Genomic DNA, 18,217 nt, shown 5'->3' with positions numbered 1-18,217 from the left:
GAGCAGAAGTGGGCCTCTGAAATGACCGACCAGCAGAAAGCTTCAACGGATCTTCGGCGCTACCTGGTGGAAACCTTCGGTTCAGGAGGGCCAAAACCGGAAGCTGTGGTGATCCAGGGCGACATCTCCTCGGGACAGTGCTGGGCTCTGGGAGTACAGGGAGCGGCGAGGAATCTCGGGCTTGCGGCTCGCATTGTTGAGGTAACACCCGACCCAGATGAGTCTGAGGTAGACGACCGACGATGGGTTGTTGTCGGAGCGAAGAAACAAGCAGTTGGGGGTGTGTGCACCCTGCATTGCAATCGACAGAGGAGTGGTGGGAGTCCCGAGATCCTCAACAAGAGCAAAGAATGGAACAAGAAAAGATCAAGGCGGCGAGGAAGCAGCAAAGGCTCGAAAGGGATCTGAACGAGTGCGAGGACTGGGATGTTACCGGAACATACCAAATCAGCTGCCCGGAAATCGAAGAGAATTGGGGCCACAGGGACTTCGCTGGAGAGGGCCTGACTCTGAAAGTGTATCGAAAACGGACGCCGAAAGGGATACAAATGTATGCCAAATTCGACTTCATAGTCGCCACTGGGGTTTTCAGATTCGAAAGGCACAAGCGAGATACCAGGATTATTCCACCAAAGCAAGATGAAAACAGGAGAAAGCGGAAAGCGAGCGATGAGAGCGGAAGCGAAAACGACGAAGACGAAGTCAGTGAAGTCGAAACAGACTATGTCGATATTTGGGATGAATCGCATCGGACCCCTACGCCGGAAGCTTTTTGCTTTGGATCCATCCGCCAACCATCGGCCGAGTGCCGGACGTGGAATTATCGGTGGCGTGGCGAAGACACAGGGACCGGCGAAATTCACCTGGGTTCGGAAGAAGACCTCTACCACATAAAGTGGTATGGTCCACGTGTCGAGAAGTTGAAGGGCGCCTTTGGGGCCTCTTTTCTTGGCGACTCCTGTACCATTACTGGCGTCAAAATTGGCGTCGGCGCGGACCTCGAGGACATGATTATTTCCAACGAATGGGCCAATCGAAACGAACGAGCTCACGCTCGTGCAAGTATCTGGTGAGAACTCTATGCCCATCACCCTGCACCATTATTTGGCGCTCTGTGAGATCTCGCTGCATGGAACGATAGCCATTGCCAGACGGCGACTACTAGTTAGGTCCCGTAGTTGAACAAAGATGTGACTTTGGGCCGATTATCTTGCCTGAGCATCTTGAGTTTACGCCGTCGATGCGGGATCTCCACCTTATCCCCTGAGGTCACGGGTGACATCCACGGAAGTTCCCCAACGTCGTCTACTAGACGTCTTCATGACGTCAAACGCCGATATTATATATATGATAGGCCGGGTCTGTCACTCCCCCCTCAGTACCTTGAGCAAAGTCGAACTGCATTTATCTTACCCCAACTCCAAGATTATACCCACCCCTATCTTCACCAAAGCAATTGAACATCACCACAATGTCTGGGAGACCCTACCAAGGCCGCTCTGTTGCCGACCACCTCGAAGACGACGTCGAGCGCCACTACAGTCAAGAGGAATATGCCGAGGCTAGAAGGATGACTGGTATCAACGTCGAAGCCTACATGACCGATAGTAAGCTTGCGATCCTCTTTGTAGAATAGGCCGCCAATTACCACTATTCTCGCGTTGGTGATGCAGGTACTAACAGCTCGGAAAGAGGGAAAAGCAGCACAAATGAACCGATTGGCAGACGAAGCGGTAAGTATTTGGCATCGATCCCCTGTGGAAGGTGGTCAAGGGATACCGAGTTGTGCTGACTTGCTCCGCCGACAGATTCAATCAAAGATCGCTGACCGTATGAAGAATGACCCTCTGTATCGTGTGAGTTATCGACATGATCCACTTCTCTTATCCATCTCAGTACGGATTGCTGAATAACGGGTCTCTATCCAGGCGGCGATGAACGGGAATAAGCCCTCGCGCGGCGCCCGAATCGACGCAGAGATCATGGCCGAAGAGGCGGAGATGCTGCGAAAGAAGAAGGCGTAGGGGTAACGGACTGCCATGTGCCGCACAATATGGGCCTCGAGAATCAGAATAAAGAGATCTGCTTTGATAGTTGAAGACGCACGAATCTCCAGTGAAAATCTACCATATCTACCCAAAAACTTCCATCATGAAGTGATACTCAATCCTAGTTCCCTCCGCCCGGCCCCTGGCCGTCAACTGCCGGCAATGATCCGCCAGGATCTCCCCGATGATAGGCGTACCGCAAAAGAACACGCCCACTTTGAAATCCTTGTCCATATCTTCGTCGTCGTCACTGTCACCGTTCTCCTGGGAACCCCTTTTCTCCTTCCGCCGACGGTGAACGTATGCGCGGAACTTCTCCATGTCCTCGTAGTGCTTATCCAATATCTCCACAAAGTCCGGGCGCCCCAGCCCCGTCTGGTTGATGAGCCCCGTCAGCGGCGAGGCCGGGTGCTCGGGCGTGCGGTGCTTCTCGAGGAGCCAGCGGTAGATGTGCGTCGAGATGTCGGCGCCCTTGCGCTTCTTGGTGACGTGGGTGTGAATGTTGATGTCGAGGTGGCAGTCGTCGTGGTTGTCAGCACTGCCGCTACCGGATGCATGGTGTCGCTGTTGGGACCGCGATACGGTGTTCAGCAGGTCCGAGAACCATAAAAGTTGATTCCGTTCCCTCACCATCCAGTGGAAGTCGACGCGGCGGTAGTCCGAGGCGGCCTCTACCTGGGGAGGTGCTCGCTGGGATGTGGAGGTAGGCGCGGTGGCCTGCGCGTGCGCGTGCGACACCGAGTTCTCAGTACTTCCGCTTATGCTGTTTGGGTCAGAAGCCAACCCCTGCGTATTTACTTGCCGATGGGTGCGCTCTGGTGGGCTTTTTTTCTCATGAATCGAGGATCCAGTACTGTTGTCTTGTCTTTCGTCGTCCTTCAACACATTGTCCTTCACTTCTGAATGCCCATGTTCTCTATCATCTTTGGCCTGAAGATCGGCAAGGATCCCAGAAAACGGAGTGACGCCAATTCCGGCTCCGACGATGATGGTATGGCTGAAATCATAGAAACGCTGCGCGGGCGCGCCAAATGGCCCATTGATGCCAATCTCGATGTCCGCCGCTTCTCGCTTCCCGCTTCCCTTTCCCTTTTCAGCAAGCTTCCGCAACTTGGAAGTCCAATTGCCGTCTGTCTTGATGTGCAGCCATACGTCCTTGCCTACACAGGTCGATATAGTGAAAGGATGCCACTGGAAGAAGCTGATATCAGGGACTTGAAGAAAGAGGTACTGGCCAGCCTCATACTGCCACATTCTTGTGTGGGGTATCGTGGCCTTGACCTCGACAGTCTCTTCATCCAGGATCTGGATGGTGGCCTTAAAGTTATGGAAACCGAGGCCTACCCGAATGGTTCGCTCGATCACGATGAGAAGGGTTGGGAATGCGAGGAAGTACCCCAACATCGGCCACTGAAACAAGCCCAAAGCCCCGTGGGCCATAAGGAGCCCGATGATGGGGAACATGAGAAGATGGAAAGTCTGAAACAGCTCGTAGCACTTTTTCCGCATTTGAGGGATACTGAAGAGAGAGAGCAGGTAGAGAAGCCCAAGTGCGGTGATGCCGGTGTAACCCGGGAGCGATCGCACATATTCAACATAAGGACGTGGAACCATATCTTGCCCTATCAGCTCGCCAACGGCATTCTGATTCTCTGGTCGGCTCCCCCAGTTGAAAGAGCCTGACAAGTGCCCGATGGCGTGTAGGGTTGCGAGCACGAGCGCCACGATGGAGATGCGAATATGGAATGCCTGCGACAGGTCCCAATTCACGAAGCGCGAGATGCGCGTGGAGCGGCGCATGATGGTCGCGAAGTAGCGAGACATGCTGAGCAGCAGGAAGAACAAGGTCGGATACAGCGCCCCCGCGCAGGTCTTGGCCAACACCACGCCCCAGCCCAGCGCGGCCTGGTATTGCGGCCCGGCCGCGTACTTGACGCACTGCCAGATGCCGAAGGCGAGCTGCATCGACACGACGAGGGCGACGAACAGAATCTCGGGCCCATGCACAGCCCAGTAGGAGCGGACGCGCCGCCAGATGCTGAGCGACTTCACGTAGCGTTGCTCGTCGTCCTGCGCCTTCTCGGCCTGCTTGGGTGACGGGATCCCCCAAGACATGACGCGCTCGGCAAATTGGGCGCGAGGGATCTTCTGCTGGTCGTCGCCGATCAGGCTGCGCAGGAACTGATGGCGGGCCTCGTCGGCGCGGTCATCGTGGTGTAGGTGGTGCGGTTGCGGACTGGGGGCAATCTCGTTGTGCACGAGGTCGAGACGATGCTCGACCTCGCTGTAGTCGATCAGCCCATCCTTGTTCTTATCCAACTCATCTAAGAACCGTCCTATTTCTTCGTCGTCCAGATACTTGATCTTACCGTCGTCGGCCATGCGGATTGGCTTATTTGGTGGTAGTGGGAAGCGCAAATGTTACAGTTGGGAAACGGGGAGCTCACAGCTGTGACACGGCGCACATTGGCCTTCAAATACGAACTGAGGAAATGGCATGATGCAGAAAGTCAAGGAGGCGCGTCTTGTTCTGAAACGTCATGTTTTGCCAATTCTGCCAATTGGTAAATTGCGTCACCGCCATGAAGTTTTGGTGTTGTGGCCAAGAGAGTCCAAGACAGCCAAGTGAGCGAGGTTGCAAGTAGCCCAAGCCAATTCCTTGGCTCCCGGATATACACGCCGAAACTGCGTAGAACACTTGTGCGTGGTCAATATAGGGGCTCCGTGCCTCGTCACCGACATCGCTCCATGGCCGGTTATCAAAGACATGTTGGTGAGCACCAGCTGGATTACGCACTCTTTGCGCTCCCGCGCATCGACCATGAGCCTGAAGAAAGACCTGCGCCAACCGGTTCATTTCTGTCCCCAACCTTTAGGAAGAACGTATGAAAGGCGCGAAGTATCCTTTAGTTGTAATTCATTGGTTTCATCACTTTTGCGTAGCAAGGATCTTCGTTATGTATACAGGATTCAAGCCCAACACTTAGAAATTCAATGGCACTATTGAGATCCGTGATACGTTCCACTCTCTAGACTAGAATAGAAGGTTCTATGCAACATGGGCAGCATTCACTTCTTTCAAGCGGCACATCAGGGGCTTGCGATCCCAGATCACATAAACATCCTGCTCTCGCCACTCGGGTCCAACATCCGACTCAATATCGAAGTTGTAAAGTAGCTTGGCAAGGATAAGTCGCATCTCGTGCCACGCCATGTTCATACCGAGACAATTACGGGGGCCCACCGAAAAGGGCTGGTGGGCGTCGCGCTTATCGTCAGCATAGTCTGGGTCGCCTTGCCATCGTTCAGGCGCAAATTTATCGGGGTTCCTAAAAGGAGAACGACATTGTCAGTGGTCTTAACTTTCTGGGCTGAAAGAAACGAACTCGTGTGCTCGAACGTGGTTTCAATCTTGGAAAGGAAAACATAAAATAGCAATTACCTGAAGTTAGACGGGGGATTGGTACGTGGCAGTGTGATGGACAGAGACACGAGTACCCTCTGGAATCCATCTGCCAAGGATCTCGTTGCCGCCCGGCGCTATCTCGCGAGGAACACTCGATGGGAGTGGCGGGTATACTCGTTGGCCTTCTCGGAGACCTTTCCATGAGAAATTGGTTAGCTAACCAGAGCCACGCTGTGCGGCTGAGAGATGAATTAGCTTACAGGCATCAAGGTACTTGAGCTTCGCCAGCTCCTGGAAAGAGATCGCGTCACTGCTTGGGAAGGTTTCGCGAATCTCTTTCGTCAGGGTCTTCATTTTGTCCGGGTTGGCGATGAGGTAGTAGATAAGCCCCGTCAATAGCGAGGCTGTGAAAGGTTGGTTAGGAATTGATTGCCAAGGGTAGGAGAAGGAGGAGAGAGGGCGCAGGTGGTTTGCGCACAAACAAGCAAAGGCTACTCACCTGTTGTTTCGGTGCCCGCCATCATGAAGACTATGGCATTACTGTGCATGTCGTCGCGCGTCAGGGCGTGCGAGTTCACCACGAGATTCCAGAGATCGGGCTTGTCCGACGCGCCCTTCTCGAGCCGCTTGTCGACCCGCGAGGCCGTGTGGTTGAAGAGGTCCATGCGCTTCCGGCGGACGAAGGGGGCTCGAGCATGTCGAAGAGGGTTCGCGTCACGGCGTAGAAGTCGATGAGCTGCACGATGGGCAGGACGCGCAGCATGTTGAACATGGTGGCGACCCACTCCGAGTAGCGGTTGTTGGCCAGCAGGCCCAGGGGCTCGCCGAAGGCCAGCTCGCCCATGATGTCGAAGGTGGTGAAGTTCAGCAGCCGGGTCAGGTCGACGGCGGCGCCGGCCTCGTCCGCCTCGCGGCCGCGCGCCCACCAGCATGTCGGCGTACTTGCGGAACATGGGCTCCTGCCGGCGCAGCGCCTGCTCCGAGAACGCGGGGGCGAAGACGTCCCTCAAGACGGCGTGGCGCTCTTGTGAAGGCTCTGCGATGATGTGGTAGACGCCGTTGGCTGGGCGTCCGTGGTACCTGACCTCCTTCGTGTTCTCCTTCTTGCCCTTGGGCACCGCATGGATATCACGCCAGGCGCGGCCGTCGCTGTAGCTGAGGTCATTGGGCCCGTAGCGCACGACCGGGCCGTACACTCGATGCAGCTTGGTCATGTGCCGGACCTGATTACCCTTGATACAGGCAATCCAATATGGAATGCGAGTACATGCCGACAGCTTTTGACCGGGGATAGAATGAAGTGGGTGTAGAAACAACGAGTAGATGGGGTATATCGTCCAGTAAAGGACTAAACCAACGGTGGCGAGAAGTATCGCGGTTGTAGATGCGCTTCGGAGACTGGCTAAGACCCCTTGCCAATCTCCCGATATTTGGTCGTACAACATCATTCTCGGTCGTGTCTAATCCAGAACTGCCCAGTTTGTATGTAAGGATCAGTCGGGCTATATAGGGCGAAGAGGGATAGAGCGGAGATATGCCCTCCCTTACACGAAGCCTGGAGACGACCAGACCGCCAGGGTTCTGCCGATGAGTTCTTCCGAGCAGAAGCCCGAGGAGGCCGGATAGGCTATTGTCGCACGCCAGTTCTGTGCAAGGGCGGAACCAAAGACAGGCGTCTTGTCGCACGACAGGGGTCTGGTTCCCACCCGTATCCAAGACTAGCCAATGGATTCTGATTCGCCAAAAGTACAGTGCAGCGTCGTATCCCGGGACGTGCATGTGGCACAGCAATCGTCAACGATATACCCCACAGCAGGATTTCATAGAATATATTTCTTTCTCAGACACGGTATGGCAAAGCCAGTACGTACTCTGTACGCATCCCGATTAAGTCATATTCCGCATTTACGTATTCCCATATGTTAAACCGCGAGAAACGAAGAAAAGAAAGAAAGAAAGAAAGAAAGAAAGAAAGAAAGAAAGAAAGAAAGAAAAAGGACCCTTCAGACCCCCTCGGCTTATGTCCCAACATACGCCGTCGTGATTCGAGTCAATCCATTACCCTTGCTGCTGGAATAAAGGCTGGCCTAGTGGTCGATTGTCCCCATCTGGATTCATCGAGGGCGTGTTCATTGCTCCGATGGAACCGAGCACATTGTTTCCCGTATGGTGCGATGAACGCGGCGTCGAGTCTCCAGGCTGATAATTGGTGCCTTGTTGCCACTCTGGTGTGTAGATAGCCCCTGGGGCTGCGTAGGTACTATGAGGGCTCAAATGTGGCATCTGGTTTTGCGAGTAACATTGGGTCCCAGCGGCAGAACTTTGGGGCATCTGAGGCCCTTGGTCGGTGTGCATGTTTATCAACGCGGGTGATGGGTTTATGTGGGCGGGCTGCTGCGATGCCTGGCCACCGTAACCTGTCTGTACCTGTTGCTGTTGATAATGTGGTATATTTTGACCGTACGGCTGGCTTGGTGAGAGTGAGTAGGACGGACCTGCCATAAACGGATTTGCTGGCCCTGCCGCGTTTGGCATTGGATTACGAGACCAGGTTTGTTGCTGTGGTGTCCTTTGTCTGCTCTGATAAGAATTATGGCAGCCACCAACGGCCTGGCCGCCACGGGCGGAACTAGACAGGTCCGGTCCAGGTGCCGTTGGCCGGCCTTCTTCCCAACTGCTCGAATCCCCGCCTTTGAACCGATCATAGCGCTCGCTGCGCTGTTGGGAGATGAATGTGTCGGTGCCTCCTCTGGTCTTCGTCATGTACCCTTCGAACAGAGTCATGGTCTTCTCGACGGTTTGGAAATGGCGCTCGTCTAGAATGGGCGGGAGTTCCTCGGCTCCCGGATCCGTGCTCGTCTTGCGGTCATACCAAGCCAAAGACGCTGCGATCTGGACGGCGTTACGAATCTGCCGCCCGTTCCATCTTCCTTCGCCGTCGTTTTTCTCGTGTCGATCCCAGTGTTCTGTAGAAAACCTACAAATCTTCTCCATCTCAATAAATAACGGCTTTTTCCCAGTTGCCTTGGCGCGCTGCTGTTCGATGGTACGGAGGCGGACAAGGTTCATACGGGTTATCTCCTCTGTTTGCGTCTTTCCAAGAGCTGGGTAGTAGAGGGAAAGGCGCACACGCGACTTGAAAGCCTCATCGAGAGTTCCGACTCGGTTGGTGGTGAGGAACAAGATTCCGTTATAGTATTCAAGTACACTAGGCAAAGAATGCTTAGTTGCAGCTGCGTGTCAGAGCTATGCACTGAGGGCTTACCGTAGAAATACCGAAACTAAGGCATTCCTTTGTAAGGAATTGGTCTCACGCTGGGACAGAAATACATCGGCCTCATCAAGAAGCAAGACACTAAGACAGTCAACGTTAGCTGGTGCGGTTCGGCAATGGTATCGGTCTGCTGGAGCTCATAGTGTACCAATTCCACAAATGAGCAAGGCGAAATATTTCGCCCAACGAAGATTCTACCCCTTGAGGTGTGAAACCCAAGTCACCGCATGTGATGACAAACAATGGCCTTTTGTGCCATAGGGCAACGGCTTCTGCGGTGGCCGTTTTCCCCACGCCCGGTGCCCCATGTAGAAGAATAACTAGGCCCCGACCTTTCCCGCGGATAAGGTCCTGGTCCATGAGATTCGTGAACTCGGGCATTTCTTCCATTTCCTTGCGCTGGAAGTGAGATGAGACGACCGCTTTGACAATGCGAATGTGCCCGGGGTCAATCTTCAAGCTGCCAAACGCGTCTGTGTCTGTCTGGAGCCGACGGAGGCGCCGCACGTCTGCTTCAAAGAATTTGCGTTCTCTGAGTGCATACGCATGAACGCGTTGGGGAAGAAGTAAAATATCATCTGTTGTCCATTCGGGGTGCTTTTGCGGTTTGACGAACCGGTCAGCTCCCCTCAACCTGCCCACTTCCAGGTAGGATATCGCGTCCTCAACTTGCGTACGGTCTTGGATGACTGACAGCCTTTCTGTACGTTTCTTGTCGCTCCATCTGATGATTTCGATCAAGTCCTGGCAAGCATGCATTGCTGGAATGGATTTGTTAAGAACTGGAAACCTATTTCGTGCTTCTTGAGATGCCCTGGTGGCCTCGACAACGTCGATCACAACATCACTCTCAATGTATCTCGAGTCTCTTATTGTGGTGCCTCTAGGCTGCAATGCCTGGTTCGTGTTGAAAGCTTCCTCGAAACTTTCGCTGTTGGCAGGCCTGGCCGGTGTTGGTGGTGGTGGTATCTGTGTGACCCAAGGGCGAGTCCAGCCACAGTAGCCCATGTGTCGGGAGAATACCGCATCTCTGAATTTTGACCCAGTGTCTAAAAAGGACTTTTTGAGAGCTTCCTGCTCTTTATGGAACCGAAGTGGGTAAATTGGCAGCCTGGTGACGTCTCTTAGTCCTTCGAAAAACGGAACGATGGTGAAACATTCAACTCGACCGAACTCGTTACCGTTATAGTCGAGGGAATAATAGCGCACCATGAAATCGATGTTTTCAATTCTTGACTTTCGAGATGTGCATGCCAGGTACGCGGGCTTGTTACAGCGATGAGTAGAAGTAGCATCAGGCTTGGATAGTCCCGATAACCGACCAATATGCTCCTTTGGGTAAAGGCCACCAATATTCGGCGGCCGGATCGTGATGTTGTTCGTATAGATAAGTTCCCCGGGCTGGAACAGATACCACAAATCTTGGTAGCGGATTGTGTGCGCCCCGGGTCTGTCTGGATTTTCGTAACGACATGCTGAAGGTCGGATGCGCTTTTCTACAAACTCCGCGTAGCAACGCAATTCCAGAAGCGTGTGGTAATTTGCCATAAGTGCTTTCTGGAGAAGGCTTCTCTCGGTCCTCCGCCCAAGGGACTTATTCTTGGGACTCTCAGTTCCATCATTCGTACTAGTGACGAATCCTGATTTGTCTGGGACCGTGGCTGTTTCGTTTGTGTTTCCCTCAGACATGGATTCCCGCTGTTGTAGGCGAAAAAGGGTCTCTTGCACGGTCTCCCTCTTGTATCTTCAGTCAGGTATGCTGATTTACTCGACCAATGATCTTCGAGCTTCCTCAACTCAGCCTTCATCTTATCTTGGACATAGGCAAACCAGACGAATGGGCGGTAGAATGTTGTCCTATTCTGTCCTTTCCACTCCAGGTTAGCATGGGGGTCATCCAGTGTCGTGCAAAGGAGCGACAATATCGCCGGTGACTGTATCCGCACTCTCTGGATGAGAACCTCATCGTCTTCATCGTAATTTACGCGGCGCTTGTGGTCTTTCTCATCGAGCTCTCCCCCGCCGACCGAGCTCCTGGCGGACCTGTTCATCAAAATCCGACCCTGCTATGAGGACTTCGATGCAATTCTTGCCGTCCTTCTCTCCATAGCGGTTTTTGAAAAGCTCAAAGTTCACAGAAATGTACTCGGGTATGGTGTTTTCTTCGTATCCTAGCTGATGGTCGTCCTCTAGGTCGGATGCTTCAGAGTTGACAGATGGTGATCTAGCACCGGTTGAAGCCGAACTTTCGACCTTCTTCAGTCGAAGTTCGAACTGTTTCAGGCGTTCATCGGTTCCATGCTGCAGCGCGTGGAGTGTTTTATGCGCTTCGTCAAGCTTGAGGTATCTCTCGTTCTCATACAGAGTCTTGTAGTCTTCCCCGTGATTATCGGGGGCCAGGCCTTGTTGTAAAGCCGCCAAAGCCTCTTCTGACAAAGGGGTTGGCGACGCGCGGTTGTTCTCGTCATTCCTGCGTTCCGCCATGACCCGGTCTGGTCCTGGATGGAAATATGCGGCAGTCAGCCAATAAAGGAGGTCTTGCTCCAAGACATGTGGCGCAAGTGAAGATGATTGCGTTGGACATGGTCTCCAAGGTGGGCGCTGCCAGAATGAACCCCGCCTTTGCCAGCCCCCAAATCCTCTATTGACAATTCCTTGCATCTCTTGTGCTCCCACCTCTGGACGCAACAACCGGTCTCGCTAAGTGAAACGCCCCACTTGTGATACATCCAACGATCCTCTGATTCGGCCTGACAAAATGCTGTGTTCGTTTGTGAGGGGCTCGGGTGCTGGCCAGTGGCCACCCTGGGGCTCTTTCGAGTCTCTTGGTAACATAGCCGTGGTCAACGACAGCCAGGAATCCGAACAGTTTGGTTACTGTACACCCACTCCACCTTTGTAAGCCTAGTACGTGTTCCAGATGGCTTCGAGTTTCCAGACTGGAAGCCCGGATCCGTCTGATAACGGCGGTGCTGAAGCCGCTCAGGATGTCGCGACATGGTTCAGCAGAGAAGGTAGCAGCGTTCATGAAGCCTATGGAGTCAAGACCTACTACTCGGCGGACCACTCAAGGTTTATCCCTGGGTCGGAGCCCCTGTTGAGTGAGTAGAACAGACCAGTGTTAGTGTTTGTGTGTTGCTAACACGAGATCAGACACTTGAAGCAGCTACTAGTCACGTTTGGGAGTATTCCAGCGCCGAATCAACTGGCTACCACTGAGAGTAATCAGCTCGATCGATGTGAAACGTCTAGTCTCGATCTCCTCAGCTGCTCATGGGAGGATGTTTTAGATCAATTACAAGCTGTCAAGTTGGGGAATCCCAAGTTATCCAAGAAAACATCCCGTAAGGCAGACCGGTTTCTAGCCAGTGCTGCTCCGTACATGCAGCCATGGATTGAGCTTGTACCTGACGAATATGGCCTTGGCGTGATCAAGGGTGGCCTTGCGCTTCTATTCGCGGTAAGCGCAGCATTCCGTATCCTCACTCTATCGGAATACTATTAAAGCTGATAACAACGACTACTTAGACTGCACGTCACAAGGAGCAGAATCGCGAGAAGATTATTCAAACATTTGAGGATATTCCTGAGACAATTCGCACCATAGACGCAGCAAATAAGCTTTTCGGCCGAGATGAGGACGAAGACATATCCAGCATAGCAAAAACCTTTTATGACGAACTGTGTAAAGATATACCGGATCTCATCCAGATCCTGCATGGGAGTCGCAAGAGTACGTGTCATAACCATTACCGTATATATAAGTGCCCCTGGGATTAATGAAAAATACAGGATTCTCCCGAGTTTTGAATCGCCTGGCTGGTGGTACGCCAGAAACGCAGACCGTCGATGGCGTTCTAGAGAAAATGAAGCGAAGGACATCAGCGATGGAGTCCACAATCAGTCGGATCAAGATGAAACTGCAAGCGAAGAGCCACGCTGGCATACAGGCACTTCGTTCAAGGTTGGAAGAGACTAATAAGGACATTGCACTTGTCTCCGGGCAATTGGACGCAATGGCTAGCAGACAGGACCTGGAGCAACTTACCCAGAGGAACAATAGGAACTTGGTGCAGTTTGCAAGTGTATTTGGCACGCAGTTGATTGACACCCTGCGCCAGGAAGTCAAATCTCAAATTCAGGCTGTCGTCAAAGACCACCCGGCAGTTGACTTTGCGGCCGAAGCCCAGACTATGGTATTGAGAATGGCCCAGGAGAATGCCATTCTTAGGGACCACGTTGCAGCTCAGGCACTGCATATTGAATTCAGCCGCTCGAGGCAACCCTCGCCGCAACCTATCACGGCACTCTCTGAACTAGAGCTGATGCAAATACTAGACGTCGACCCTCAATCCTGGACAGACGATTTGTCATCAGTGCTTAGGCAAGCTAGCCGAATGGACACCGACAGCAAAGCCAGAGCCCGATGGCTGATGAAAACACAGCACTTCCAAACCTGGCTTGGTGCGTCTCACTCGGTACTACTCTTGGCCGCCGGGTCCCTACGCCTAGAGAAGGTGTCACCCATGTCCGTTCTAGCCAGCACGATAGCCGTTAGTCTTCTCGACCTTCCCAACACTGTGGTCTTGCACTTCTTCTGCGGATTACATCTTGACGTAGACGCGGAGGACCATCTCAGCGGACCTCACGGCATGCTGCGTTCTCTGATTGCCCAGTTAGTGCTCGCATTGCAAGAGCCGCGTCCTAACTTGAATGTTATCAACACCTTCGAGTTTCTCCAAGACTGCCGCAATCGCACTCTGCCGGCGTTATGCGAGGTGTTCAGGCTACTGGTGGGCCAAACACCACAGGGGGTAGGGGTGTTTGTCCTGATAGACGGCGTCTCGTGGTACGAGCAGACACACTGGGCCGCCGACCTCAATTTTATTGTTGGGTTGTTTAAAGAACTTGTGGTGCCGCGAGATGGTCCTCTTTTCAAGATTCTTCTTACGAGCCCCAATCGAACGAGCGGATTGCAGCAGCTGGTGGATCCTGGCTCGGAGTATATCTCCTTATCACCTGGAAACATGGACTATACGCCCTTGATATCGCATTCCATGATGGAATCCATGTATGGTCGATTCTGATGTGAGGACTGCGGACAACATGGACAAGCTTTGCTGACAGGAGATGACCATAGAGATCAGCATTGCAATCTATCTAGTGGCCGTTTTCAATGGAACGTTGTTTGCATATGTATATAATCCTCAGCCTTACGTCCCCATGGGCGCATGCTTACGGTGAGATCTTAGGGACCGCACATATCTTTATGTGAAACGGCCCACGGAACTCGCCGCAGCAGGCTGTGCTGATGGTTGTGAAGAAGCCAACGGAAACTGCGTTGTGAGTCAAGGCTGATGTCACAGCTGAAAACAAGATGAGAAGAGCTTGGGACTGAGCCTCATGATTCGGCGAGCGTTTATGCTGCCAACCCCAATGCTGACTGCGAATACTGGGGGCTGCTGGGGGTAACGCCGGCACTCTAACTGTTGATACGCCATCTCGCACCATGACCCCCACAGCAAGTGATTTCCTGGACTCATCCTTCGCTGAATACGCCGCATCCCATCGTACGGAGTGGTGCCCCTATTAACAGACTATGGTTTGAATCAGGTCAGCACAGTAGGTTTCATAAAACCGCTTAGGAACACCCCGATAAAGCTGGGCATATCCGTCATGAACGATCCCAAATATACGCACTTACCCGATTACCCCCACCAAAGAGCAATCAACTTGTTACCATGAGCACGTATTGCTACAATTTTGCGGTTGACAAATACGGAAGCACTTGGACCACTTACACACCTGACTTGTCACCATGTGGCGATTTCAATGCCACTGCTAAGGTGCTGCCCTGCTGCGCCAAGGGAGACACCTGCCTCAACAACGCCTTATGTCGCGCCGCGAAGGCCCTGAAGGGCACAAGTGGTTACTACAGATCCGGATGCACCAACCCAGATTTCCCGGACCCCATCTGCCGGAAACAGTGCAGTAAGAAGATCTCCAGAACTCTTCGCGACTCGGTCTTATTATCACAGGCCATTGGAACTGAAGAATTGCTGACTACGTACCGTGATTCCTTCACGCGCAACAGAAGACCACAGCTGGGACGTTGTATACCAGCCCAAGACGTCGGATTGGGCATGCTGTAACGTCACAGGCAAATGGGGGACTGATGGAGGCTGCACAAACCCGTTGCCAGGAAAGATAGAATTAGGGGAGCCCTTCTCGGCGCCTGCGCCCGCCCAATTACTTCCCACCTTCACCATTCCCAAAGCGGGGTATGTTCAGCAAACTTCCACGCTTTTATCATCGTCAACAACACCAACAACAGATCCCACGACGATTCACAATCAGCCAATGACGGCAAGCACGTCTGCGGGCATAGGTGTAGGCGCTGGTCTGGGCACCGCACTCATCGTTATTGGAGCTGCATTTTGGGCTCTTTGTCGTCGTCGTAGCCGCAAGGGGGCTGTTACGAACGATGATGTAGGGCTAGTGAAACAGAAACAGCAACTAGACTCGGAAGAGGTCACCAGCACCTACACGGGTATTTCCTCTAGGGGTTACACGAGTCCACAAGAGCTTGAGACCAGTATTAGACCGCGAGAGTTACAGGCATAAATGTGAACTTGTCACGAGCCAATGCCCCTGGCCTCTCTCTGGGACTGGCCCAGCCGTTTTCGATCCTTGGAACGATAGGCTTATTTACGCTATGTAGTATAGTCCTGGATATAAACTCTATTAATATCTGGTGATTGCCGCTGTACGTCCAGCGTGAAAGGTGGACCCCCTTTTTACCACTGAATTAAAAGGGGTAACACCGTACGTCCCCTAAAATATTCTATCAAACCCGAATGAGTCGTCCTAATAGGTTGGTTTAGATTGTATCGTGTCTAATGCCTTTTAAGAGAGGAAAGTAACTTCGTCGGCATTCATATCTATTAAAGCCCCATTATCCTAACCCCTCCAACTTTCACGACCAAGTGCCGTTAGGGGGCCCAAAGTACCCGATTTCCGGCATCTGCAACCATGGAACCCCCTGTCCGTCCGCCGTGTTCTTCCAGACGGTGTTCCCCCACCAGTCGGGGAACTGAACGCCGGGCCCGTAGGTGACGGCGAAGAAGATCACAATGCCTGCGAGGGCGAGACCCGTGTCGAGCGCCGCCGCCATGACGTAGTTATACTTTGTCCACCATGCACGGAAGCGGCGGTAGATCAGCTTGTTGAAGATCAGGTTCACGATGTACCAGGAGCTGTAGTTAATGCCGGTGGCGGGCGGTACATTGTACGTCCCCACGAAGATAAGTGGCCAGTTGATCTTGCGCACGAACTCACTTCCCGTCTTCTTCCAAACGAACCAGGTCAGCGGCGGCAGAACAAGCCCAATCCAGAAGAAGTGGTTGAGGCCGCTGTAGATGCGACCCACCGAGTAGAGACGCGCGGGCCCCACGAGGCCCCAGATCACCGACGACGAGTAGACGGTGAGGCCGTTGGGGCAGGAGAAGCCGTTGGGCTGGTCCGCGGTGCAGACTTCGGGCACGTTACCCAGCATCCAGAGCGTCACACCCGTCTGCGTGAGGGCTCCGAGGATGGTGGCCAATCCTTGGGCGAAGAACAGAGTCCGCGAGGGGATCTTTAGGTAGTGGGCCAGTTTCATGTCTTGGGCGAAGTAGAGCGCCTGACCGACAACGTCTGTGGACAAGATCTTGAAGAGCATGGTGGCCAGCGGCTTGCCTTGGAACATGTAGCCGCCAATGAACTCGGAAAGCACGTTGACTTGGTTGGCGTCGACGTTGGTAATGCCCTGAATCATGCCGCAAGGCACCATGTAGACGGCGGGGATGACGACAGCCAGAATAATGCCCCCACCAGGGCAAGCCGGTGCCGTACCCTTCGGCCATGCCAATGCTCATGCCAGCGACACCGAAAACGATACCAACCCACCAGTACCAAGGCACTTGGGCGTACGCCTTCATGAGACGTGCATGGATGTCAAGCTTCAGAGTCCCCTTGAAAGCATGCTTAATCTCACTCCAGTGGAAGAAGTAAACGTGCGAAAGCACACTGTCGTGATAGCCAATTAGTCGGCGATAAGTCCCCATCAATTCACAGAACCGACATACCTGGTAATAGAAGCGAACGATATCCCATAAACGAAGGCGAAGGTGGCGGGAAGGTAGGGCGGTGAATAAGCAGCGTACTTCTGCTGGTCGAATACACCGTCCGTCATAACCTGGGCAATATCGTAAACCTGCCCGTAGCGATCGTACACATCGGCCGTGCAGAGGGGCAAGTACGAAGTGAACCACGTGTTTGTGTAGTAGAGCGCGGGCGTGACCACCCAGAACCAGAGCGCGAAGCCGAAGAAGACGTTGACGGCGGCCCAGTGGGGGCTCAGCAGTGGGTTGGTGTTGTAGGCGACCATGGCCCAGTCGAAGGTAAGTGGGAACAGACCGAGCCCAGTCACCATACCAAACACTTGGTTTACTGCGATGTTATTCGGGACGATCCAGCAGATCCAGCTGAAGTAGCTCAAGCCGGTGAAGATCAAGCCGGGGAACCAGTACCAAACGAAGGCACCGGCGCAGACAGCCATGAAGAACTTGATACGAGTGATCTTCCATCCGTTGGCCATAGCATTAGCCCTGGAATGTAGCGAGCTCAGTAAGGCAATGTTGCTGAGCACACCAGGCCAGATCATGGTGGCTGGCTTCACTAGCCACGGGATAGACAGACCAGCGATGCCGTACCCCATCAGCTGACAACACAAGACGACCATAACTGAAAAGCCGGGCTGCAACGAAAAGCCGTAGAACTTGGCGGCCTGGATGATGTTGGTAGAATCGGCCGACCCGAACCCAAACGAAACATTGGACATTATGGTGACTAGGGCATGTTCCTTGATGTTGAAGTGCCGGTCGGGGTTGAAGCGATTGATGGGCAGGATCTTGGCAAGCGCGACGCCGAGGGGGAAGGCCAGTAGTTCCGATACGAGGGAGACGATCTTGACTCCCGGGTAGCGAAGTCCGAAGAATTGGTTGATGCCAGCGCCAAGGAACACAAAGACCTACGCGAGGTTTTCAGTAATGCAATCTTGCTAATTCGACCGCCAAAATCGGTGTCTATCAACCGTACTTACAATTCCTAGGAACCATGCGCGGAATGTGTTCACAGGGATGCCCGTATCGTCCGTCTCAGGCACGACAGCGCGGACGGCTGGGAAGGGGCTCGTGTCGGCCTCGTATTCGCCTTCCTCCTCCTCGCCGAGAACACGGTCAAGATCGACCTCCAGCTCTGCCAGATGCCCATGCTCCAGCTCAATGTCTTGGGTCGTGTGGAGGTTTTGCGCTGTCTTCAAGTCGGCCTTGGTCTCATCGGACGTCTCTGTCTTACGGTCGCCATTTTCAGACCAGCGACGGCCAATCTTCTCCGACTCCATCTTTTTTTACTAGATAGGCCGAGGCGCGCCGCAACTAGGGTTCGCAA

The 18,217-nt window shown here is 53.4% G+C and overlaps 8 protein-coding genes across 8 annotated transcripts; 2 read left to right on the top strand and 6 right to left on the bottom strand.

Moving 5' to 3' along the window:
* Positions 1-59: 59 nt before the first annotated feature.
* On the bottom strand, positions 60-1,088 carry PG998_008144 (uncharacterized protein; the record flags this gene model as incomplete). The annotated part of the gene is made up of 1 exon (XM_066874960.1): positions 60-1,088. One exon carries the CDS (start codon positions 1,086-1,088, stop codon positions 60-62), a length of 1,029 nt encoding a protein of 342 aa, XP_066730905.1.
* A 383-nt stretch (positions 1,089-1,471) lies between these two features.
* PG998_008143 (uncharacterized protein) lies at positions 1,472-2,024 on the top strand (the record flags this gene model as incomplete). The annotated part of the gene is made up of 4 exons (XM_066874959.1): positions 1,472-1,607; positions 1,693-1,733; positions 1,809-1,856; positions 1,929-2,024. The coding sequence occupies 4 exons, from the start codon at positions 1,472-1,474 to the stop codon at positions 2,022-2,024; spliced, it is 321 nt and encodes a 106-aa protein (XP_066730904.1).
* Positions 2,025-2,132: 108 nt separating this feature from the next.
* On the bottom strand, positions 2,133-4,430 carry PG998_008142 (uncharacterized protein; the record flags this gene model as incomplete). Its single annotated transcript, XM_066874958.1, has 1 exon — positions 2,133-4,430. One exon carries the CDS (start codon positions 4,428-4,430, stop codon positions 2,133-2,135), a length of 2,298 nt encoding a protein of 765 aa, XP_066730903.1.
* A 667-nt stretch (positions 4,431-5,097) lies between these two features.
* PG998_008141 (isotrichodermin C-15 hydroxylase (cytochrome P-450 monooxygenase CYP65A1)) lies at positions 5,098-6,902 on the bottom strand (the record flags this gene model as incomplete). The annotated part of the gene is made up of 4 exons (XM_066874957.1): positions 5,098-5,377; positions 5,516-5,648; positions 5,715-5,858; positions 5,954-6,902. 4 exons carry the CDS (start codon positions 6,900-6,902, stop codon positions 5,098-5,100), a joined length of 1,506 nt encoding a protein of 501 aa, XP_066730902.1.
* Positions 6,903-7,512: 610 nt separating this feature from the next.
* PG998_008140 (uncharacterized protein) lies at positions 7,513-10,417 on the bottom strand (the record flags this gene model as incomplete). The annotated part of the gene is made up of 3 exons (XM_066874956.1): positions 7,513-8,662; positions 8,720-8,809; positions 8,877-10,417. 3 exons carry the CDS (start codon positions 10,415-10,417, stop codon positions 7,513-7,515), a joined length of 2,781 nt encoding a protein of 926 aa, XP_066730901.1.
* Positions 10,418-10,732: 315 nt separating this feature from the next.
* On the bottom strand, positions 10,733-11,212 carry PG998_008139 (uncharacterized protein; the record flags this gene model as incomplete). Its single annotated transcript, XM_066874955.1, has 1 exon — positions 10,733-11,212. The coding sequence occupies one exon, from the start codon at positions 11,210-11,212 to the stop codon at positions 10,733-10,735; it is 480 nt and encodes a 159-aa protein (XP_066730900.1).
* Positions 11,213-11,486: 274 nt separating this feature from the next.
* PG998_008138 (uncharacterized protein) lies at positions 11,487-15,352 on the top strand (the record flags this gene model as incomplete). Its single annotated transcript, XM_066874954.1, has 8 exons — positions 11,487-11,626; positions 11,675-11,800; positions 11,882-12,188; positions 12,257-12,461; positions 12,521-13,799; positions 13,981-14,071; positions 14,374-14,719; positions 14,823-15,352. 8 exons carry the CDS (start codon positions 11,487-11,489, stop codon positions 15,350-15,352), a joined length of 3,024 nt encoding a protein of 1,007 aa, XP_066730899.1.
* A 352-nt stretch (positions 15,353-15,704) lies between these two features.
* PG998_008137 (uncharacterized protein) lies at positions 15,705-18,170 on the bottom strand (the record flags this gene model as incomplete). Its single annotated transcript, XM_066874953.1, has 4 exons — positions 15,705-16,622; positions 16,672-16,795; positions 16,855-17,798; positions 17,871-18,170. The coding sequence occupies 4 exons, from the start codon at positions 18,168-18,170 to the stop codon at positions 15,705-15,707; spliced, it is 2,286 nt and encodes a 761-aa protein (XP_066730898.1).
* Positions 18,171-18,217: the final 47 nt, after the last annotated feature.

Source organism: Apiospora kogelbergensis (genome assembly GCF_038363985.1).
Source record: "Apiospora kogelbergensis strain CBS 113332 chromosome Unknown utg000005l_segment0_segment0, whole genome shotgun sequence".
Taxonomy (NCBI): domain Eukaryota; kingdom Fungi; phylum Ascomycota; class Sordariomycetes; order Amphisphaeriales; family Apiosporaceae; genus Apiospora; species Apiospora kogelbergensis.
The sequence above is the reverse complement of the archived record's forward strand: the minus strand, read 5'-3'. Positions and strand labels throughout refer to the sequence as shown.